We start from the raw sequence: 25,695 nt of genomic DNA, 5'->3' as shown, positions 1-25,695 counted from the left end.
CAGATATTCATCTCTATGATCATATCATAGATCTTTTATCCTCTTGTCACGTCGATCTTTCAACTTCACCCTGAAATTACTTGAACCTTTCAATAATTCAGACTCGTGATTCATCAAGTAAATATACTCAACATCTACTCAAATCATCTGTGAAGTAAGAACATAACGATATCCACTACACGCCTCAGCACTCATTGGACTGCACACATCAAAATGTATTACTTCCAACAAGTTGCTTTCTAGTTCCATTTTACTGAAACCGAGGCTTTTAGTCATCTTGCCCATGTGGTATGATTTGCATGTCTCAAGTGATTCAAAATCAAGTGAGTCCAAACACTCCATTTGCATGGAGTTTCTTCATGCATATACACCAATAGACATGGTTCGCATGTCTCAAACTTTTCAAAAATGAGTGAGCCCAAAGATCCATCAACATGGAGCTTCTTCATGCGTTTTATACCGATATGACTTACGTGGCAGTGCCACAAGTAGGTGGTACTATCATTACTATCTTATATCTTTTGGCATGAACATGTGTATCACTACGATCGAGATTCAATAAACCATTCATTTTAGGTGCAAGACCATTGAAGGTATTATTCAAATAAACAGAGTAACAATTATTCTCCTTAAATGAATAACCGTATTGCGATAGTCATAATCCAATCATGTCTATGCTCAACGCAAACACCAAATAACAATTATTTAGGTTTAACACCAATCTCGATGGTAGAGGGAGCGTGCGATGCTTGATCATATCAACATTGGAAACACTTTCAACACATATCGTCAGCTCACCTTTAGCTAGTCTCCGTTTATTCCGTAGCTTTTATTTCGAGTTACTAACACTTAGCAACCGAACCGGTATCTAATACCCTGGTGCTACTAGGAGTACTAGAAAAGTACACATCAACACAATGTATATCCAATATACTTCTATCGACCTTGCCAGCCTTCTCATCTACCAAGTATCTAGGGTAATTCTGCTCAAGTGGCTGTTCCCCTTATTACAGAAGCACTTAGTCTCGGGTTTGGGTTCAACCTTGGGTTTCTTCACTAGAGCAGCAGCTGAATTGCCGTTTTATGAAGTATCCCTTCTTGCCCTTGCCCTTCTTGAAACTAGTGGTTTCGCCAACCATCAACAATTGATGCTCCTTCTTGATTTCTACTTTTGTGGTGTCAAACATCGCGAATATCTCAAGGATCATCATATATGTCCCTGATGTATTATAGTTCATCACGAAGCTCTAGCAGCTTGGTGGTAATGACTTCGGAGAAACATCACTATCTTATCTGGAAGATCAACTCCCACTCGATTCAAATGATTGTTGTACTCAGACAATCTGAGCACAAGCTCAACAATTGAGCTTTTCTCCCTTAGTTTGCAGGCTAAGAAAATCGTCGGAGGTCTTATACCTCTTGACGTGGGCACGAGCCTGAAATCCCAATTTCAGCCCTCAAAACATCTCATATGTTTCGCGATGTTTCAAAAACGTCTTCGGTGCGTCAACTCTAAACCGTTTAACTGAACTATCACGTAGTTATCAAAATGTGTATGTCAGATGTTCACAACATCCACAGACAACGTTCGAGGTTCAGCACACTGAGCGGTGCATTAAGGACACAAGCCTTCTAAGAAGCAATGAGGACAATCCTCAGTTTACGGACCTAGTCCGCATAATTGCTACTTTCAACTTTCAACTAATTTTTCTCTAGGAACATATCTAAACAGTAGAACTAAAGCGCGAGCTACGACATAATTTGCAAAATCCTTTTGACTATGTTCAGGATAATTAAGTTCATCTTATGAACTCCCACTCAGATAGACATCCCTCTAGTCATCTAAGTGATTACATGATCCGAGTCAACTAGGCCGTGTCCGATCATCACGTGAGACGGACTAGTCAACATCGGTGAACATCTTCATGTTGATCGTATCTACCATACGACTCATGCTCGACCTTTCGGTCTCTTGTGTTCCGAGGCCATGTCTGTACATGCTAGGCTCGTCAAGTCAACCTAAGTGTTTCGCGTGTGTAAATCTGGCTTACACCCGTTGTATGTGAACGTAAGAATCTATCACACCCGATCATCACGTGGTGCTTCAAAACGACGAACTTTAGCAATGGTGCACAGTTAGGGGGAACACTTTCTTGAAATTTTAATGAGGGATCATCTTATTTACTACCGTCGTTCTAAGCAAATAAGATGTATAAACATGATAAACATCACATGCAATCAAATAGTGACATGATATGGCCATCATCACTTTGCTCCTTTTGATCTCCATCTTTGGGGCTCCATGATCATCATCGTCACCGGCATGACACCATGATCTCCATCATCATGATCTCCATCATCGTGTCTTCTTGAAGTTGTCTCGTCATCTATTACTTCTACTACTACAGCTAACGGTTAGCAATAAAGTAAAGTAATTACATGACGTTTATGTTGACACGCAGATCATAAATAAATTAAGACAACTCCTATGGCTCCTGCTGGTTGTCATACTCATCGACATGCAAGTCGTGATTCCTATTACAAGAACATGATCAATCTCATACATCACATATATCATTCATCACATCCTTTGGCCATATCACATCACATAGCATACCCTGCAAAAACAAGTTAGACGTCCTCTAATTGTTGTTTGCATGTTTTACGTGGCTGCTATGGGTATCTAGCAAGAACGTTTCTTACCTACGCAAAAACCACAACGTGATATGCCAATTGCTATTTACCCTTCATAAGGACCCTTTTCATCGAATCCGATCCGACTAAAGTGGGAGAGACAGACACCCGCTAGCCACCTTATGCAGCTAGTGCATGTCAGTCGGTGGAACCAGTCTCACGTAAGAGTACGTGTAAGGTCGGTCCGGGCCGCTTCATCCCACGATGCCGCTGAATCAAGATAAGACTAGTAACGGCAAGCATATTGAACAAAATGAACGCCCACAACTACTTTGTGTTCTACTCGTGCATAGAATCTACGCAATAGACCTGGCTCATGATGCCACTGTTGGGGAACGTAGCAGAAATTCAAAAATTTTCTACGTGTCACCAAGATCTATCTATGGAGAGACCAGCAACGAGGGGAAGGAGAGTGCATCTACATACCCTTGTAGATCGCTAAGCGGAAGCGTTCAAGTGAACGGGGTTGATGGAGTCATACTCGTCGTGATTCAAATCACCGATGACCAAGTGCCGAACGCACGGCACCTCCACGTTCAACACACGTACAGCCCGGTGACGTCTCCCACGCCTTGATCCAGCAAGGAGAGAGGGAGAGGTTGAGGAAGACTCCATCCAGCAGCAGCACAACGGCGTGGTGGTGATGGAGGAGCGTGGCAATCCTGCAGGGCTTCGCCAAGCACCACGGGATATGAGGATAAAGAGAGGGAGGGCTTCACCATCAGGCAGAGATCGAATCACATGTCTTATGGGCAGCCCAATGCCTCAATATATATAGGGAAGGGGAGGGGCTGCGCCCCCTCTGGGGTTCCCACCCCTAGGGGGGGCGGCAGCCCTAGATGGCCAAGGGGTGGCGGCCAAGAGGGGGGAGGAGAGGGAGGCGCAGGGTGTATGGGCCTTAGGGCCCATCTGCCCTTAGGGTTTGCCCCCTCTCCTCTTCTAGGCGCATGGGCCTTAGTGGGGCTGGTGCCCTTGGCCCATGTAGGCCAAGGAGCACTCCCTACAACCCATGTGCCCCCCCCCGGGGCTGGTGGCCCCACTTCGTGGACCCCCGGGACCCTCCCGGTGGTCCCGGTACGTTACCGATAAACCCCGAAACTTTTCCGGTGACCAAAACAGGACTTCCCATATATAAATCTTTACCTCCGGACCATTCTGGAACTCCTCGTGACGTCCGGGATCTCATCCGGGACTCCGAAGAACATTAGGTTACCACATACAAACTTCCTTTATAACCCTAGCGTCATCGAACCTTAAGTGTTAGACCCTACGGGTTCGGGAGACACGCAGACATGACCGAGACGTTCTCCGGTCAATAACCAACAGCGGGATCTGGATACCCATGTTGGCTCCCATCGGATGAACCACGATGTCAAGGACTTAATCAATCCCGTATACAATTCCCTTTGTCTATCGGTACGATACTTGCCCGAGATTCGATCGTCGGTATCCCGATACCTTGTTCAATCTTGTTACCGGCAAGTCTCTTTACTCGTTCCGTAACACATCATCCCGTGATCAACTCCTTGATCACATTGTGCACATTATGATGATGTCCTACCGAGTGGGCCCAGAGATACCTCTCCGTCACACGGAGTGACAAATCCCAGTCTCGATTCGTGCCAACCCAACAGACACTTTTGGAGATACCCGTAATGTACCTTTATAGCCACCCAGTTACGTTGTGACGTTTGGCACACCCAAAGCACTCCTACGGTATCCGGGAGTTGCAAAATCTCATGGTCTAAGGAAATGATACTTGACATTAGAAAAGCTTTAGCATACGAACTACACGATCTAGTGCTATGCTTAGGATTGGGTCTTGTCCATCACATCATTCTCCTAATGATGTGATCCCGTTATCAACGACATCCAATGTCCATGGTCAGGAAACCGTAACCATCTATTGATCAACGAGCTAGTCAACTAGAGGCTTACTAGGGACATGGTGTTGTCTATGTATCCACACATGTATCTGAGTTTCCTATCAATACAATTCTAGCATGGATAATAAACGATTATCATGAACAAGGAAATATAATAATAATCAATTTATTATTGCCTCTAGGGCATATTTCCAACAACAACTACAGCGTACAAATATAGTATGCTAACAGTATCCTAATCGCTCCAGCATGTAGTATTTGTCACTGTTTTAGTGTTTATTATCTGGGAGGATCATGTCAATTCTGTAGTATTAACTGATTTAACACTGTACGTACTGCAATGCCAGTTGAGAAGTTGCTATCCACCGAAGTGGATGCAGTGGAATCCGTTGGTAATTAGCATTTCCTTGATGGTAGAATAATAATGCATGATTAAAAGCTCTAAACGCCCTGCTGTATGTGGTAGTAGTACTCAGGGACAAATGGGCCAATAGCTTTTGTGCGACGTTTTTTATGTGAATTGGAAGGAGTGCAATGTAGTTTGAATGAATGGCTCTGGTGCGACACATTTTAGCGTGTAAATAGCCCAAGGCCACATGGGGTATTAAATGGGGTTAAATTGGTCGTCAACCAAGCCCGTTTATGTTAGGACATGTGGGTCCAACTTAATTGGTTCTCAAAACAGCTGACCGTGCCCTGCCACCCCCCACCCCACTTCTTCTCCGACGTCGGTGGATCTTGCATTCTCGGCAGCGGCGGCGGATCCCTTGAGGGAGTCCTGGACTAAGGGGTCCTCGGGCGTCCGGCCTGTTAGCCATGGGCCGGACTGATGGGTTATGAAGATACGAAGACCGAAGACTGTATCCGTGTCCAGATGGGACTCTCCTTGGCGTGGAAGGCAAGCTTGGCGACCGGATATGTAGATTCCTTTCTTTGTAACCGACCTTGTGTAACCCTAGATCGTTTCGGTGTCTATATAAACCGGAGGACTTAGTCCGGATAGAGAGATTCATTATCATAGCCATACAAGCTAGACCTCTAGGGTTTAGCCATTACGATCTCGAGGTAGATCAACTCTTGTAACACTCATATTCATCAATATCAATCAAGCAGGACGTAGGGTATTACCTCCATAGAGAGGGCCCGAACCTGGGTAAACATCGTGTCCCTTGTCTCCTATTACAATCGACCTTAGACGCACAGTTCGGGACTCCCTACCAGAGATCTGTCGGTTTTGACACCGACATTGGTGCTTTCATTGAGAGTTCCACTGTGCCTTCGCCAAAAGGTTCGATGGCCCATTCGATCGTCAATAATGACGTTGTCCAAGGAGGAACTTTCCTCCCCGGACAGATCTTCATGTTCGGCAGCTTCGCACTGCGGGCCAACTCGTCTGGCCATCTAGAGCAGATCGAAAACTACGCCCCTAGCCATCAGGTCAGATTTGGGAGCTTCAACTACGCTGCGGACATCCGTGGAGACTTGATCTTCGCCGGATTTGAGACCGTGGTAGCCGCTCTCCCTGTCACCCTGATGATCATGACCTAAATCTGTCATCTGGCCGCATCGAGGAGATTGCTCCTGTAACCGCTCTGGCCCTAGATCCGGAGCAAGCTGCGCCATCCAAGGACGGGCGGAGGCCACAGATTCCATGGCGTTGGAGCCAAACATAGACTTAACCTCTCACGACGTTTTTGTCAGTGGAACTCCGGACTCGTCTCCGGTCGTAAGTTCCAAACCACATGAGCCCGCGGACGCCGAGCTCGATCGTTTGTCGATCTTCGAATTCAGCGCCGCGGACATCTTCCAGCACTTGCCTTTGGGCGATGCGCTAAACTCATTAAAAAACCTATCCTTGGCGGAGGACTCACAGCCGAACTATATCGGCTTGAAATAGGGGCTGACGGTGGAGAATTTTGCTTTCCACCGGCCACCCACTTCATAGCCACGGTCGAGGATTTGACCGACGAACTTGATTATGACTCCGAATACATCGACGGTATGGACGACGATGCCGGAGAAGAAGAGGCCCAGAACCCGTCGTTCACTGGACGCTGGACGTCCACTTCCTCGTATGATGTATATGTTGGGGATCGTAGCAGAAATTTAAAATTTTCTACGCATCACCAAGATCAATATATAGAGTAATCTAGCAACGAGGGGAAGGAGAGTGCATCTACATACCCTTGTAGATCGCTAAGCAGAAGCGTTGCAAGAACGGGTTTGATGGAGTCGTACTCGTCGTGATCCAAATCACCGATGATCCTAGCGCCGAACGGACGGCACCTCCGCGTTCAACACACGTACGGAACGGAGACGTCTCCCACGCCTTGATCCAGCAAGGAGGAGGGAGAGGTTGAGGAAGAGAGTCCAACAGCAGCACGACGGCGTGGTGGTGATTGTTGGGTTTCGTAGTAATTTCAAAAAATTTCCTACGCACACACAGGATCATGTGATGCATAGCAACGAGGGAAGAGTATTGTCTACGTACCCAACGCAGACCGACTGCGGAAGCGGTGACACGACGTAGAGGAAGTAGTCGTATGTCTTCTCGATCCAACCGATCAAGCACCGAAACTACGGCACCTCCGAGTTCGAGCACCGAAACTACGACACCTCCGAGTCTGCTTGCAGTAGAAGCACTCTGTTTCAGGCTTAGGTCCAGACTTGGGTTTCTTCTCTTGAGCAGCAACTTGCTTGCCGTTCTTCTTGAAGTTCCCCTTTTTCTTTCCTTTGCCCTTTTTCTTGAAACTAGTGGTCTTGTTAACCATCAACACTTGATGCTCCTTCTTGATTTCTACCTCCGCAGCTTTCAGCATTGCGAAGAGCTCGGGAATAGTCTTGTTCATCCCTTGCATATTATAGTTCATCACGAAGCTCTTATAGCTTGGTGGTAGTGATTGGAGAATTCTGTCAATAACGCAATCATCCCGAAGATTAACTCCCAATTGAATCAAGTGATTATTATACCCAGACATTTTGAGTATATGCTCACTGACAGAACTGTTCTCCTCCATCTTGCAGCTATAGAACTTATTGGAGACTTCATATCTCTCAATTCGGGCATTTGCTTGAAATATTAACTTCAACTCCTGGAACATCTCATATGCTCCATGACGTTCAAAACGTCGTTGAAGTCCCGATTCTAAGCCGTAAAGCATGGCACACTGAACTATCGAGTAGTCATCAGCTTTGCTCTGCCAGACGTTCATAACATCTGGTGTTGCTCCAGCAGCAGGCCTGGCACCCAGCGGTGCTTCCAGGACGTAATTTTTCTGTGCAGCAATGAGGATAATCCTCAAGTTACGGACCCAGTCCGTGTAATTGCTACCATCATCTTTCAACTTTGCTTTCTCAAGGAACGCATTAAAATTCAACGGAACAACAGCACGAGTCATCTATCTACAATCAACATAAACAAGCAAGATACTATCAGGTACTAAGTTCATGATAAATTTAAGTTCAATTTAATCATATTATTTAAGAACTCCCACTTAGATAGACATCCCTCTAATCCTCTAAGTGATTACGTGATCCAAATCAACTAAACCATGACCGATCATCACGTGAGATGGAGTAGTTTTCAATGGTGAACATCATTATGTTGATCATATCTACTATATGATTCATGCTCGACCTTTCGGTCTCCGTGTTCCGAGGCCATATCTGCATATGCTAGGCTCGTCAAGTTTAACCTGAGTATTCCGCGTGTGCAAAACTGGCTTGCACCCATTGTAGATGGACGTAGAGCTTATCACACCCGATCATCACGTGGTGTCTGGGCACGACGAACTTTGGCAACGGTGCATACTCAGGGAGAACACTTCTTGATAATTTAGTGAGAGATCATCTTATAATGCTACCGTCAATCAAAGCAAGATAAGATGCATAAAAAGATAAACATCACATGCAATCAATATAAGTGATATGATATGGTCATCATCATCTTGTGCTTTGTGATCTCCATCTCCGAAGCACCGTCATGATCACCATCGTCACCGGCGCGACACCTTGATCTCCATTGTAGCATCGTTGTCGTCTCGCCAATCTTATGCTTCCACGACTATCACTACCGTTTAGTAATAAAGTAAAGCATTACATCGCGATTGCATTGCATACAATAAAGCGACAACCATATGGCTCCTGCCAGTTGCCGATAACTCGGTTACAAAACATGATCATCTCATACAATAAAATTCAGCATCATGCTTTGACCATATCACATCACAACATGCCCTGCAAAAACAAGTTAGACATCCTCTACTTTGTTGTTGCATGTTTTACGTGGCTGCTACGGGCTTAAGTAAGAACCAATCTCACCTACGCATCAAAACCACAACGATAGTTTGTCAAATAGACTCCGTTTTAACCTTCGCAAGGACCGGGCGTAGCCATACTTGGTTCAACTAAAGTTGGAGAGACAGTCGCCCGCAAGCCATCTCTGTGCAAAGCACGTCGAGGGAACCGGTCTCGCGTAAGCGTACGCGTAAGGTTGGTCCGGGTCGTCTCGTCCAACAATACCGCCGAACCAAAGTATGACATGCTGGTAGGCAGTATGACTTGTATCGTCCACAACTCACTTGTGTTCTACTCGTGCATATAACATCAACATAAATAACCTAGGCTCGGATGCCACTGTTGGGTTACGTAGTAATTTCAAATAATTTCCTACGCACACACAGGATCATGTGATGCATAGCAACGAGGGAAGAGTGTTGTCTACGTACCCAACGCAGACCGACTGCGGAAGCGGTGACACGACGTAGAGGAAGTAGTCGTATGTCTTCTCGATCCAACCGATCAAGCACCGAAACTACGGCACCTCCGAGTTCGAGCACACGTTCAGCTCGATGACGATCCCCGGACTCCGATCCAGCAAAGTGTCGGGGAAGAGTTCCGTCAGCACGACGGCGTGGTGACGATCTTGATGAACTACAGCAGCAGGGCTTCGCCTAAACTCCGCTACAGTATTATCGAGGAATATAGTGGCTGGGGCGCCGCACACGGCTAAGGAATTTCTCACGTGGATCAACTTATGTGTCCTTTGGTGCTAGCCCTGCCCCTCTATTTATATGTTGAGCCCCGGGGTCGAAACTTGGAGCAAAAGCCTCCTCAAAGTCGGTTTTGCCCGAAAGGCAAGGGTCCCACTCGGACTCCAGGACCAAACGCCACAATCCTTGGCGTCTGGCCCAGACGCCATGGGCCTCGGCGTCTGGCCCAGGGCCAGACGCCAGGGTCTCCGGCGTTTGGCCCCCTGGCCTCCGCAAAACTCCTTTTGCACCGACCTAAAGCCTCATGGGCTTGACCCCTTGGCCTAACCATATCGTCCAATATATGAATCTTTACGTCTCGACCATTTCGAGACTCCTCGTCATGTCCCCGATCTCATCCGGGACTCCGAACTCCTTCGGTACATCAAAACATGTAAACTCATAATATAACTGTCATCGTAACCTTAAGCGTGCGGACCCTACGGGTTCGAGAACAATGTAGACATGACCGAGACACGTCTCCGGTCAATAACCAATAGTGGGACCTGGATGCCCATATTGGCTCCTACATATTCTACGAAGATCTTTATCGGTCAGACCGCATAACAACATACGTTGTTCCCTTTGTCATCGGTATGTTACTTGCCCGAGATTCGATCGTCGGTATCCAATACCTAGTTCAATCTCGTTACCGGCAAGTCTCTTTACTCGTTCCGTAATACATCATCTCACAACTAACATATTAGTTGTAATGCTTGCAAGGCTTATGTGATGTGTATTACCGAGAGGGCCCAGAGATACCTCTCCGGCAATCGGAGTGACAAATCCTAATCTCGAAATACGCCAACCCAACATCGACCATTGGAGACACCTGTAGTACTCCTTTATAATCACCCAGTTACGTTGTGACGTTTGGTAGTACCCAAAGTGTTCCTCCGGTAAACGGGAGTTGCATAATCTCATAGTCATAGGAACATGTATAAGTCATGAAGAAAGCAATAGCAACATACTAAACGATCGGGTGCTAAGCTAATGGAATGGGTCATGTCAATCAGATCATTCTGCTAATGATGTGACCTCGTTAATCAAATAACAACTCATTGTTCATGGTTAGGAAACATAACCATCTTTGATTAACGAGCTAGTCAAGTAGAGGCATACTAGTGACACTTTGTTTGTCTATGTATTCACACATGTATTATGTTTCCGGTAAATACAATTCTAGCATGAATAATAAACATTTATCATGATTATAAGGAAATAAATAATAACTTTATTATTGCCTCTAGGGCATATTTCCTTCAGTGATGGAGTGGCAGTTCTCCGGCAGGGCTTCGCCAAGCTCACGCGGAGGAGGAGAGGTATTGGAGGGGAGGGGCTGCGCTAGGTTCAAGGGTGTGGCAGCCCTCCCACCCCTCCACTATTTATAGGTGGGGAGAGAGGGGGGCCGACCCCCCTAGATCCCATCTAGGGTTGGGGGCGGCGGCCAAGGGGGGGAGGAGTGCCTCCCAAGTCAAGTGGAGGCCCTCCCCCTTAGGATTTCCCCTCTCCCATGCGCATGGGCCTTGGGGGGGCTGGTGCCCTTGGCCCATTAAGGTTAGGGTTCCCCCTACAGCCCATGCTGCTGCATTGGATGTGGTGGAACATTTTCCGGACCTCCGGACCCCTCCGGAATCCTCTGAAACCTTCCGGAAGCTTCCCGGTACAATACCGGAAAAAACCAAACTTTTTCCGGAACCCGAACAACAACTTTTCATATATAAATCTTTACCTCCGGACCATTCCGGAACTCCTCGTGATGTCCGGGATCTCATCCGGGACTCCGAACAACATTCAATAATCACATACAAGTCTTCCTAATAACCCTAGCGTCATCGAACCTTAAGTGTGTAGACCCTACGGGTTCGGGAACCATGCAGACATGACCGAGACAACTCTCCGGCCAATAACCAACAGCGGGATCTGGATACCCATGTTGGCTCCCACATGTTCCACGATGATCTCATCGGATGAACCATGATGTCGAGGATTCAATCAATCCCGTATTCAATTCCCTTTGTCCAGCGGTATTGTACTTGCCCGAGTTTCGATCGTCGGTATCCCGATACCTTGTTCAATCTCGTTACCGGCAAGTCTCTTTACTCATTCCGTAACACATCATCCCGTGATCAACTCCTTGGTCACATTGTGCACATTATGATGACGTCCTACCGAGTGGGCCCAAAGATACCTCTCTGTTACATGGAGTGACAAATCCTAGTCTCGATTCGTGCCAACCCAACAGACACTTTTGGAGATACCTGTAGTATACCTTTATAGCCACCCAGTTACGTTGTGACGTTTGGCACACCCAAAGCACTCCTACGGTATCCGGGAGTTGCACAATCTCATGGTCTAAGGAAATGATACTTGACATTAGAAAATCTTTAGCATACGAACTACACGATCTTGTGCTAGGCTTAGGATTGGGTCTTGTCCATCACATCATTCTCCTAATGTTGTGATCCCGTTATCAACGACATCCAATGTCCATGGTCAGGAAACCGTAACCATCTATTGATCAACGAGCTAGTCAACTAGAGGCTTACTAGGGACATGGTGTTATCTATGTATCCACACATGTATCTGAGTTTCCTATCAATACAATTCTAGCATGGATAATAAACAATTATCATGAACAAGGAAATATAATAATAACCAATTTATTATTGCCTCTAGGGCATATTTCCAACAGTCTCCCACTTGCACTAGAGTCAATAATCTAGTTCACATCGCCATGTGATTAACACTCACAGGTCACATCGCCATGTGATCATCATCCAAAGAGTTTACTAAACTCAATGATCTAGTTCACGTCACTATGTGATTAACACTCAAAGAGTTCTGGGTTTGATCATGTTATGCTTGTGAGAGAGGTTGTAGTCAACGGGTCTTGCCATATTCAGATCCCTATGTATTTCGCAAAACTTTATGTCATATCATAGATGTTGCTACCACGTTCCACTTGGAGCTATTCTAAATTGTTGCTCCATTATACGTATCCGGTATCTCTACTCAGAGCTATCCGGATGGGTGTTAAGCTTGCATCGACGTAACTCTTTACGTCGAACTCTTTATCATCTCCATAACCGAAAAACATTTCCTTATTCCTCTAAGGATAATTTCCACCGCTATCTGGTGATCCAGTCCTAGATCACCTTTGTACCCTCTTGCCAGACATGTGGCAAGGCACACATCAGGTGCGGTACTCAGCATGGCATACCGTATAGAGCCTATGACAAGAGCATAGGGGACGACCTTCGTCCTTCCTCTTTCTTCTGTCGTGGTCAAGCTTTGAGTCTTACTCAACTTCACACCTTACAACTCAGGTAAGAACCCCTTCTTTGACTGATCTATTTTAAACTCCTTCAAAAACATGTCAAGGTGTGCGTTCTTTGAAAGTATCATCAGGCGTCTTGATCTATCTCCATAGATCTTGATGCTCAATTTGTAAGCAGCTTTATCCAGGTCTTCCTTTGAAAAACACTCTTCAAACAACCGTTTATGCTTTCCAGAAATTCTACATTATTTCGGATCTACAATATGTTATCCACATATACTTATCAGAAATGTTGTAGTGCTCCCATTCACTTTCTTGTAAATACATGTTTCTAGCAAACATTGTATAAACCTAAAAGCTTTGATCACTCTATCAAAGCATATATTCTGACTTCGAGATGCTTGCTCTAGTCCATAGAAGGATCGCTGGAGCCAGCATACCTTTTAGCATCCTTAGGATCGACAAAACTTTGATTGTATCACATACAACTCTTTCTTACGAAAACTGGTAAGAAAACTTGTTTTTGACATCCATCTGTCAGATTTCATAATCGAAAAATACAGCTAATGCTAACATGATTCCAACGGACTTAAGCATCGCTACGGGTGAGAAATTCTCATCGTAGTCAACTCCTTGAACTTGTGAAAAGACTCTTTCACACAAGTCGAGCTTCATAGACGGTAACATTACCGCCCACGTCCGTCCTCTTCTTAAAGATCCATTTATCTCAATGGCTTGCCGATCATCGGGCAAGTCCACCAAAGTCCATACTTTGTTCTGATACATGGACCCTATCTCGTATTTCATGGCTTCTAACCATTTGTCGGAATACGGGCCCACCATCGCTTCTCCATAGCTCGTAGGTTTATTGTTGTCCAACAACATGATATCTGAGACAGGATTACCGTACCACTCAGGATTAGTACATATCCTTGTCGACCTACGAGGTTCAATAGCAACTTGATCCGAAGCTTCATGATCACTATCATTAACTTCCTATTCAACAGACGTAGGCTCCACAGAAAACATCTTTCTATATTGCATCACTCTCTGGTTGAAGTAAAGGTTCGACAACCTCATCAAGTTCTATCTTCCTCCCACTCAATTCTTTCGAGAGAAACTCCTTCTCGAGAAAGGACCCGTTCTTAGCGACAAACAATTTGCCTCGGATCTGAGATAGAAGGTGTACCCAACTGTCACCTTTGGGTATCCTATGAAGATGTGTTTGTCCGTTTTGGGTTCAAGCTTCTTCGGCTGAAGCCTTAAGCATCGCAGCCCCAAACATTAAGAAACGGCAACTTTGGTTTCTTGCCAAACCAATGTTCACACGACGTCGTCTCAACGGACTTAGATGCCGCCTGGAATCATTGTTGATACGGTCAGAGGGGGAGCCAGGTTTATGTGGCTTCTTGGAGGGAAAGTTCTCGTTTCCAGAAACATTGCAGAGCCTGAAGCTGTATGGCAACTTGGTCAATCTGCCGGAATGGATCCAGGGGCTCAATAATCTGGTGAAGCTGAAGCTGCAGAGGTCCAGGATAACAGAGCTCGATGCTGCCATGCCATACAAGTCCTTGGGAAATTATCCAATCTGGCGTTCCTGTATCTGTTGGAGAAGTCACTAGAGGGTGAAGAGGTCCATCTCAGTTTCCAGCAGGGGATGTTCCCGAGCCTGGTGGTGCTGGAGCTGAGCATGGGACTCAAAAGAAGGCTCAATTCCGTCAAGCTTGAACAAGGAGCAGCCCCGAAGCTTGAGGTGCTTAAGTTTGGTACTACTGCGTACATCAACAGTAGTTTCGTACGAGTGCATACATCGACAGTGCAACCGTTTTGGGTCTACCATCTCTCTCAAGCCTCAAGGAAGTTGTGCTCCAGGGTTCCTACAATGACTCTGAATTGGCCTGTCGTGAAGATGGTCTGAGGGCTGAGCTCGCTGGGAATCCACACCGACCTGTCGTGAAGATGGTTTGATCGAGCTTCAGAGGTCAATCACGCGCAACAATCCAAGGCAAGCTAGGAGTACTGTCTGTATTTTATTTCGTGTGCATCTATGAGCAGTTTTCTTTTTTTGCGAAGAACATCTATGAGCAGTTAATCGTTGATATTTCCATTCGTCCTGGTCGATGGCTTGTTCCGAAGTCACATATGACCTGTAATTATGTAAATATAGGTTGCGTCCAACGGTGTCCTGGTAATCATGCATGCGCTTGATCATATATGTATCTTAATCGTTTCCAGCCTGTTTGTTATACTACTTGTTTATTCTTCATATGGGATGACAGCCAAGTCTGGAATTTCTTTGCTGTAATGTTTTCTTCCTTGAATGTGTGCGTTCAGTCAAGGATTCGGGCTCTGCGATTCAGGCTGGACACGGTCCGGGCCGGTCCGGTCCTTGACCGAGCCACCCATTGGACCGGCCGCCGGCGGACCGAGCCGGACCGGACCGACCTGCCTCACGGTCCTGTTTGCACGGACCGGACCGGCGGCGCCGAAGCCCGGGCCGGACCGAGAGGACCACCCATGGCGAGGTGGCGATGACCATGGCAGCGGCGTTGGAACAAGGAGGTGGTGGGCGTGAGCTTCTGGGCGGCGACCATGGATGCCAGAAGCCGCCACGGGAGCGAGCCGTCGCGGCCACGAACAGCACACCGGCGATAGCTGCAACGCGCACGCCGTGGTCGTCCAACGTGCCGGCGGTGAAGTGATCGGGCACAAGTCTTTATTGTGTTTCCTTAGCATTTTCTTGGCCGCATGCAAATATGGTAAGACGTGCATGGGCCATCAAACTTTTTGGTGCGAGACTTCCGTGATTAGTGGATCAGCCCTGACGTGAAGTTGAGTCTTAGTCGTGGGCGTAGTGGAAGGAGAAACCGGATCAATTCCGTGAATCGTGGGATGGCAGGAGAGACTTGCGTATCGGATCGACCCCGTCTTTCTTGTTCTTTCCGTTTCTGCAACGCTGCATGAAAGGAAAGGGAAACGGCAGACTCCCACGGTTTAACACGAAAAATACGACTGTCTCTTCTGCGTGGACCACATCGACGACCTTCTCGCCGCCGTGGTCGAACCGCCTCATCTAGGTGAACTGTCTAGCGTTGCCCACGCCGGATTTAGATCCAGCCGCTGGTTCACCTCGCCGGAAGGCTGCCTGACGGAGAAACGGCCATGTACTTTTCGGTCCGACCGAGTTAACCGGGCTAAGACCGGACCGGACCGGCCGATTTTCGGGCCGAAATACACGGCTCGGACCGGCCATTTTTTCCAGCGAGCCAGGACCGATCGGTCCGGTCCCGAGCGGGCCGAAAAGCCCGCTCGGTACGTCCAGGCTGATCTGCGATAGTGACAGCTCTGGCTACTGCATGCATGCTGAATCAGAAGCAGTTCCATGATACTGGAGCCAAATGTGGTTCAACACAAAGCATGTCACTGAGTATTGCAGTATGGAAACAGGATCAAAACCCAGTCTACACTGTCACTAGACTGACCTTCAAATTTCCATACCTTCATCACTGAGTATTGCAGACTTGCAGTCTAACATCGCCATTAGACAGCCCTTCAAATCTCTGAATTTTCAATGTGAGACCGACGGTTGGGGCGTGCATCAGACATGCTCTTGAAAGCACCCTCCGCAGCCTCCACATCTCCATCCCTCGCGCCAAGGAAAAACATCATGAAATCGACGCGAGCAAGGCCGGCGAGGTGCTGTGTCAGGCACCTGTCTGAAGAAATCGACGCATGATCTTATATTCAGCTTAATAGGTCAGACATATTGTTGGAAAGTTGCCCTCGGGATCAATCACATCAGAATAACACAAATGCACGTGCACACAAAATTGATAGCCAATGACCCGTATCGTGCCCTTTGTTTTCTTCTTTATTTCTATTTTCTTATTTTGTCTGCGGTATTACGAAGCTGCGTATACGTGCATATATATATAGGAGCTACCCTACTCATAGCACGTATAGCAAACCGACCTGAGCCTAACTCCTAACCCAATACGGACGTTGACTCAAGTCCTAACCGGACTCTCCTAATCTAATCACCGGCAAGCTTGATCACAAGCCTAACATGACTCGGTACTACTACTTGGATACACGGCTATTTACTACTCCTAGCCAGACGCTTTGCTTAACATCACCACATGCAAAGATATGACTAGACCACTTTGCAATCTAAACTTTAAACTTGTTTGGATTAAGCTAACAAGGCACCGGTCTGAAGAAACCACGCTTTGCCGGTAATGTCCATCTTTGTTCATCCAACATCTCAAGACCTCTCCTGCCACTTCACGCCGGCAGGAGCTCGTTGTCGACGTGGATCTTCGATCGAATGGCTACAGGGAGCTTCCGTCGTTGTTCCTTTTCCGACACTCTCACCTGCTCCCTTTCTTTCTGTTTTGCTTTTCCATTTGATTGTAGTGATTACTAGCCATACCCGCGCGGCGACACGCCGCACCTCGTTGATACGGTACATGTGTATAAGCTTTTGTTGGCTCATGTGTGATAAGAGCACCACGTGTCTAAGTCTGTAGTTCTAATCTATAGTCACAAGAAAGCAAGATATGGACAAGAACAATTTGGAAATGCTACATTTATTATCACCATGAGTGCCACATCTTTCAAGATAGAAATTATAAATCGGACATTCTAGTGCCACTAAAATGAAATGATTTTTAACAACTTTTTTACATCTGAAAACTAAAAAATGAACAGAAATACGCATAAAATGAGTACCTACACTCTGTCAAAGAAAAAATTTATCAAATTGCTCTACTCCATTGCTCGGTGACTGTGGCTAAACCCACCAATCCATTTGGAACCATAATCAATTTATGAGGAAAATTTAGGGAAAGTCTTTGCATACATAAAAATTCAAATCACTTCTCACTAAAATTAGGAAGTGACAAACGGCAAACAAGACATAGTGGTCCTCCAATACATGAGCTAGTAAAATGATACTACATAATAAAATTATTGGTATCAACACAATGCAAGATCAACCATTCACTAATGCTTGGAAATTTTCAAAAGCTTCGTTACCACATCTAAATTAGAACTGCACTATAATTTTACAAACAAACAAAAAAATGAATATAAAACATATCTATAGAATTCGGGATCTGATTTTCTCCATCCAAAAGGATGGACAAAAGGATGGACAAAAGGAAACAAAATCAAACGCGAAGACTGCAATAGCGGCACGTCTAGATTGGCCCATGTAAGCGGCACCGTTTACAAAAAGCAGAACGCCTAGACACGTCCACGTTAGCCCATGCAAGCGGCACCGTATACAAAAACCACGACGCCTAGACCAAGCGCCCTAAACGGCGTTGAGGACGATAGCAAGGTTGCAAGTCAGCTCAATGCATGACCCACATAGAACTTGAATGGCTAAAACCACACGGTAGAGAATCAATCACGTTAAGAAAATTTAGGCTATGGACATACGGCCACACAAGTCTTTGTACATGGCCACATCCCAATTTAATACACGTGCTGTGAACCGGTTTACCGCAGGGTCTTTTTCAACCAAGTGGCAAAACGTAGAAGCAAATTCATCCCCAGATATAGGGGCTTGGTTATAAAGCCTGTGATTTGTGGGGACTTGGGCATCTCGTTTTGTAAAGGCTTAAACGCTAGCCGCCGTGTTCCGGCACCTCTGTTGGCTGGTGGCCAAAACCCAAAGAAAATTCCCCAAAGCATCCCCTGTTTTACTGCGTCTCACCATGTTTCACTGAATATTTAGAGTGTTTCACCTTTCCCCCACACAACACGAGTGGTTGCCGTGGTCACTCGCCGCTCACCGGAGCCCCGTGGCCCCAACACGCTGACGCGCCTGCTGAAACCGCCGCCCAATAGAGGCGGACGACACTGTCGGCCGTGCGCCAGGCGACGCGGGGTTGTTTCCAGCTAGTAATTATGGTGAAGAGACTGGTAATACTACGAGGTTCGGCTAAAAAATCACCGTTTTCTGATCATCATGCATTAGCATAATGCATTATACACCCTACAAAGTGGAAAACTGGTGAGCACACTAATCACCATGCATTAGCATAATGCATGCCATGACCCGTTGCTTGCTTGTTCAAATGCGTTCTTCTGAATTCTGATCACAACAAAACTTGAACGTTGCGCAGAACAATTTCTGAAATGCTTCTTGCTAGTTCCTGACAGGAAGAACAGTTTTAATCCTGTACTCTGCTTCTCTGAAACTCTTGTAGAGTGGAACATATATACACATACAAGGGCAACGCATGTGCTCTGCACTCACAACTTGCTCATTATGAATGAAAGCATCAAGTAATCTCATCATTTTAGAGATCATCTTACAAAAGTTTCGTTCCCCAGTTTCATTAATTATTAATCTGCAAATGCTCTCTCGTATCTCCGTGGCATACATGATCCGTCTTGTGGCTGCTCACGAGACGGTGATAATCACTGTTACATCACATGGAATGTTCACAGAGATTCATGTTTTCGCACTCCATATAACTGAATTTAGCAGCCACGGCTGGAAAACCTTCCAGACATCTATTACATTTTTTTTGAAAGGAGGATGACCCCTAAATTTCACCGTCCCAGAGCTCCTCATGAGTCTTGTAAACGCTCTGTGGATTAATCATCATGTCGCCTCTCAGCAGCCTAGCCTGAAGACAACAAGATAAAAGATGTCAGATGCGCTCACTTTTCCCAGTGAAAAGGTGTTAAAAGGGAAAAAAAGTGGATGAAAATTAACAATGAATAAATGAATGGTCGAATGACGTTCTAGAAGTTTCTGCGACGCAGAAACTCACCCACATCGTAAAACATTGGAATTGCATGCCACGGTATTATGATCGACGCTGCTACTGCTACTAATATACTTCTAGAAAAACAATCGATAACAGGGGCTGATCGAGATGACTTATGCTTATCTTAGGTGGATCCATACCAAACTGGAGCTATTTACACTCACTCTGTGTTTATTTACTCTGCATATTAGGTTTGCCAAGAGTCAAGTTTTATGAACTTTCAGCAAGTTTCTGGAAAACTATATTAACTTGTACACCACCAATTTAATATCATTGGATTCCTCGTTGAATATATTTTCACATCATACAGATTTGTTATTGTAAGTGTTCATATTATTTTCTACAGACTTGATCAAGCTTTATAAAGTTTGACATCAGTAAAAGCTAATATGTGACTGAACAATACGGAGGGAGTATTGAACAATATGGCTGTGCCCTATGTAGCTAGAAAAATGAACATCGGATATCGATAGCGTGAATTCAGTTCTACCCAAGGTAACTAATACTGCCACTTTAAGAGTGAATAAAACAGTTGTGCCCTTATTTGAATCCGGTCACGATACACTGGTGTTTCAAGCTCCAAGAAGCACAAAAATGAACAAATGCTACTTAACCCTAGCAATTTAGATTGCTCCAAGAGATTTGTTCATTTGTCCTCCTATAAATATCTTTAATTATCACCAATAAATATCAATGCTTTATCCTCATTAAAGTATTGCTAAGGCTACTCAGGTACATATATGACATGTACCTGCTTAATCTCTGAGAACTTTGCAAGCATGTCAGCTGGAAATGTCCAATCATAAACATCAAAGTTTTGCTTTATCCTTTCTGGATTGGTACTCTTTGGTAGTACACCGTGACCCATCTGAATGTTCCAGAGCAGAGCCACTTGTCCAGGTGTCTTCCCGAGTTTCTCAGCTATTGAGACGATTATTGGCTCTACAAGGACATCACCATTCATCCAAGTAGTACCAGGTGAACCTAGTGGTGAGTAAGCCTACAAAAAACATACACGTGAGGAAAGAACAAAAATAAAGTGTGCCGCAAGAGCAATCCACCTTATTTAGTGGTAAATAACACAAAAGATAATCAGACTTACACTAAGATGAACGCCAGTTGACTGACAAAAGTTGTGGAGCTTAGTTTGCTGCCAACAAGGATGACACTCCACCTGATTAACAGCAGGAGGTACACGAGCTACATCAAGCAAGTCACCCAACTTCTTTGATGAGAAGTTACTCACACCAATCGCAAGAGCTTTGCCAGCATCATGTAACTTTTCCATTGCCCCCCAAGTAGCAGGTATGTCAGGTGTAACATAGTTTTCAGGGCTGTGGTTTGTTCCCTTCTTGACACTAAATGGGCAGTGGATCTACAAAATACATGGAGAATCAGAGATTTTAACCATATCATTTGTACACACCATACTTAACAGTTTGAACACGTAATCATGTAATGCTAAGCTGAAGGTACCAGAAGAAACTATCGAACAACAAATGAGATAAAACTCATTGGACAAACATAATCTTTTCTACAATGTATTCAAGATGCCAAAAATGAACAACAGAAATTATCTGGAAAAAATTAACAATTTGACACCGGAAATCAATAACACCATGCTAATCCATACCAAATATGATGGCAAAACGTATATGTATGTAATATGGTTAACTGAATAGACAGAATTCAAGGAATATGGCACATGTGTTAAAAAATGACACAGAACCATATGCCCAGTTTGCACATTATAGACCATAGCAATAACACACGATAGGCTAGCATGGATACTTAATTTTGTCATCAAATATGATTTAACATTTATGCATAATATAGACCTGACAAGTATTCAATTCCTGGTGAGGATACTTTCTAATTAAATAATAGAGAAAAGTATGTTTTTAGTCCCTTAAGTTCACCAAAAGTATATATTTGGCCCCTCAAATTTTTTTAGGCGATATTTCGTCCTTCAAGTTTCAAAAGTAGCTTTATTTCGTCCTATTCCTGGTTTCTGTGGAAAACCACCCACGTGTCACCGGTTTTATCTTTCCTCACATGCCACGTCGGATGGGCCTTTTTTTCCTCATTATCTCTCTTCTCCCCTACCGAACATATCCACCACCACCGCGTGACCTCCCTCCTCCTGGACGGCACCGCTGTGCCGGTCCCCTCATCCCCCAGTCAGTCTCACCGCGGCTTGCTGCTGCACCAATGATCTCATCCCCACGCCATCGATGTTGCTTGGTGCTCCTCTTCCCCTACGGACGGCATCATCCCCTCGCACCACGACATCTCAATGGCTTCGTTGATCTGGTCAACGCGGTCAACGATGGCCATGACGCTTTCGGGCTCAAGCGTGCAGCGGGCCTCGTCGATTCAAAGCTTCCACACCGGATCCATGCAGTGCCGACCTTGGCACATGGCAATGCCGGTGATGCGGTGCCGACTGAGTGCGTCGAGCTTCTCGACGAGCATGAGTCATGTGTTGTCTCGGGGGCACGAGGCGACGAGCGCGTGCACAATGTGGGAGCCGAGGCTGAGCGGAACCAGCAGGTGGCAGTCAACGTGATGTTTCAGTCAAAACCAGTGACATATACCGCTTCGTTTCTAGTTTTGGACGAATTGTGTCTGGTTTTGAGACTTGAACGACCCAATGTCTTCTAAAAATTTCTGAGGAACCAAATGTATACTTTTCGTGAACTTGTGGGACCAAAAACATCCTTTTCTCCAAATGATAACGTACAAAAGTAGTGCTATCAGTACACATAAAAACGAGATATTGATGATATAGAGGCCAGAATGGAGGAACTCGGGTACTGAAATATAATCGTAAATAAGGTGCTCACAAGATAAAGATCCAAGTAATCAAGCTGTAAATCATTCAGGCTTTCATTTAGTGCCTCTGGCACATCTTCAGGAGCGTGACAGTCATTCCTGAAAACATAAGGCGTCCAAAGAATTTAGATGAGAACGATTAGAAACTTCAAATAGGCATCTGTGTACTCGACTTGATCTGCCGCGATAGACAGAACTACTAAGATACCACCAGAGATTGGGGTTACCATAGCTTAGAGGTGATAAACAGATCTTCACGCTTCACTACACCCTCTTCAAATAGCTTTTTCAGCGCCAAACCGATCTGGATAATGCAAATAATTGATATCAGCCTTCCACTACTCCAATTATTATGTAGCATGAATCAAGACGATACAACAGGCAGCACATGTCCTAATGTACGAACGGAGTAAAAGCTTCTTGTCAGCTATGGATGCCATGTCAATCTGGCCACTGATGTTTCAAAATAGTCCTGAATTAACCCTTTATCTGAATCCTTGGCAGGTTCATTATAAGCCCATATCACATAGTTAAATATTGGAAAGAAGAAATTCCCAGTGCGACGTTATATTGCTGTCTTGCTTTTCTAGTTGCTTTGCAAGGGTAGCAGATCATACACACGTTGAAAAAAACATACAGGACTGATCAAAAGCTGTTTTTTTTAGTGGACTGAACAAAATAAACCTTTACAGATAGCTAGTTGACAGTGGTTTTACCTCCTTCTCATTGTGGTATTCTCTGGCGCAATCGATGTGCCGGTAACCGGCCTGCACGACCCAGAAGCAATTGAGAAATGAAATACTATTGGCGATCTTGTGGAAGATAAAAACAAGGAAACAACACAGTACGAAGGGGTGGATAGAGGGGGCAAAAAACATGCCATCGGGATGGTGAAGCTTGTTGCAAAAAATAAAAGATGGTGATTGGTGAAGCGAGTGGTGAGCAAATAAATAGGAGGTATGTGCAGACCTTGACGGCGGCGTAGACGGCATCGCCGACGACGCCGGGTTCAGCCTGCCAGGTGCCGAGCCCCACCGAGGGCATCCTGGCTCCCGTATTGAGCAGGAAGTGCCTCGCCATAGCCGCCTCTCTCTCTCTCTCTCTCTCTCTCTCTCTCTCTCTCTCTCTCTCAACAGGGGACTGGGGAAGCAGGAGAGGGGGTGGTTGTGATAAGCAGCAGCTACTGCATCCGGTTTTGGCGCGCTCAACGCATTGACGAGAACGAGATCATCACCACACCTGCCCCACTCTCTATTTATTTGCTTGTCCTTCTTTTTCTCTAATTAGTTGCAACTTCGACATCTAGCTTTTGCGTTGTCCTGGTGACCTTTTGTATGTATAGTACTATAGTATACGTATGATGTTTGTTTCGTAGTGTGGATTGAGATTCGGTGTTGATCTGATTTTAATTTGCAGAGAGCAAACTGATTATCAATACATGATCTTTCCTCAGCGCCCCGTTCCCAGCGCACGGTGATCCCATCACCAATTCCTCTCTTCTTATCTGCGTGATCACTTGCAAGGCTTTGTACATGTGCAGCCAATTTCGCGTCCCACTAAAATAAGTTATAGTGGGCATTGCTGTTGAGGCATCATGTTCCTATCTACTCCATGTTTTTGCAGTGCTGTCGAAGAGCGTCCTGTTAAACTTACGTTGATTAATACCAATTGCCACTAGTCTTGGTCTTCTTCTTATAGTAATACCAATTGCTCAATTTACTAAAGCAAATTAGGCAACTAGTGGACACACTCTTGCAGCCAAAGCGAGCTCCTCTTATCCATATCATCCATAGCTCCTCAAAGCATTTCTTGCTTATTTCCCTTGGCCTTTGAGTAATATATGTTCCAATCCTCCTAACACACATGGCCTAATATTTAAGAGGAAACTGTAGGGACTTGCACAGATAGCCCAGTTTGTAAACAAGTCATCTTCCTAACCAACAAAATGGTTGATGCATCCACATGTTTTAACTTGGAGACATGATCATTATAAATATGCAAGTGATTTTTTTTTATAAAGGGCATATTTTATTGACACATAATGTAGCATAGAGGGCTAAAATCATAATGAGCACACACCCGATCTCTGCATAGGTAGAATGCACACTATAGCCAACACTAACTCACATGCTAGCAAAGAGCTAAGTCATAAAAGACCGAAGCTATGCCAAGACGAAGAGAGAAAAAGAAAAAAATGAAGCGATCAAAACAACATTGATCGATGATATACTACAACGACTATCGACACCAACTATCTTTTGACAGCAGAAGGTCTACGAGAAAGGTTTTTCAAAAGCAATGCCTAGATCCAACCTCCGAAGGCTAACTCGTGAGTTTCTATTTTGAAGATCAAGTCCAGGCAAATTTTATCTCCTCCACTTTTCAAGATCCCAATAGCACAATACGTGTAGACTTTGACGAGGGAGGAAGGCCATGCAAAGCCAAAATCCCGAGTTTGGGACGCTCTAGCATTCTTGCACCATCCTCGCAAGCGGCAGCGATGACCGATCTGCATGATACAAAATCACCACATGCCGCGACTGCCTTCATCGTCCAAACCCCTCCGACCTTTCAGCACCCACCGTCAGCCCATTATGTGTCCCCGAAGGTAGCGCCACGGCCAACACCGCCAAGCAGCACGCAGACCAGATCGCTTGTGACGGCCACGACATCTCCTGCATGGCCACCACCACATCCCAGCATGCGGCAGAGGGGATGTCGGCAACATTTTTCAATGTTTTAAATAGCGGGCTATAAAAATAGCGACGGGCCCCCAAATCTATAGCGGGCTATTTGTGAAGGCGGCCATTTAGCGGCACCCTGTTAAAAAGGCTATAGCGGGGCCATTTAACTCTTGAACTGACAAATGTATATTTCTTGTTCCCGTTGCAATAAAGTTGATGATGATTATTATTTTTTAGCAAAGTTGTTTAATAGAAATACTATCATCATATTGTTTATGAGTTATATGCATTATTTTCATTTCCGCCCAACGGTGATATGGAATTAATGTAGAAGGTTGATGTTTATTCTAATTCTGCCACAACGGTGATATAGAATATAACAGAAAGTTTCAAAAGTTTAATGCGCATTTCTTTTAACCAGACCAACGTAGGGTTATTTTTATGCCCATTATTGTAGATTATTGTCTAAGTTTTCCCAGACTAAAAGTTTTCCATGCT

The 25,695-nt window shown here is 45.2% G+C and overlaps 1 protein-coding gene across 1 annotated transcript; it reads right to left on the bottom strand.

Annotated features, from left to right (window-relative positions):
* Positions 1-19,213: 19,213 nt before the first annotated feature.
* LOC119358736 (aldo-keto reductase family 4 member C10-like) lies at positions 19,214-23,719 on the bottom strand. The gene is made up of 7 exons (XM_037625172.1): positions 23,483-23,719; positions 23,230-23,280; positions 22,741-22,817; positions 22,525-22,612; positions 20,781-21,053; positions 20,430-20,678; positions 19,214-19,534 (listed from the first exon to the last, which is right to left on the bottom strand). The coding sequence occupies exons 1-7, from the start codon at positions 23,591-23,593 to the stop codon at positions 19,451-19,453; spliced, it is 933 nt and encodes a 310-aa protein (XP_037481069.1). The 5' UTR covers positions 23,594-23,719; the 3' UTR covers positions 19,214-19,450.
* Positions 23,720-25,695: the final 1,976 nt, after the last annotated feature.

Source organism: Triticum dicoccoides, chromosome 1A, assembly GCF_002162155.2.
Source record: "Triticum dicoccoides isolate Atlit2015 ecotype Zavitan chromosome 1A, WEW_v2.0, whole genome shotgun sequence".
Lineage (NCBI taxonomy): Eukaryota > Viridiplantae > Streptophyta > Magnoliopsida > Poales > Poaceae > Triticum > Triticum dicoccoides.
The sequence above is the reverse complement of the archived record's forward strand: the minus strand, read 5'-3'. Positions and strand labels throughout refer to the sequence as shown.

Excerpts from the sequence above, each read along its gene's own strand:
- LOC119358736 (XM_037625172.1), bottom strand. The coding sequence starts at position 23,593 with ATGGCGAGGCACTTCCTGCTCAATACGGGAGCCAGGATGCCCTCGGTG. Across the intron at positions 22,818-23,229 it reads AATACCACAATGAGAAGGAG|ATCGGTTTGGCGCTGAAAAA; the intron begins GTAAAACCACTG and ends TGCATTATCCAG. Across the intron at positions 21,054-22,524 it reads ATTACTTGGATCTTTATCTT|ATCCACTGCCCATTTAGTGT; the intron begins GTGAGCACCTTA and ends TGTATTTTGTAG.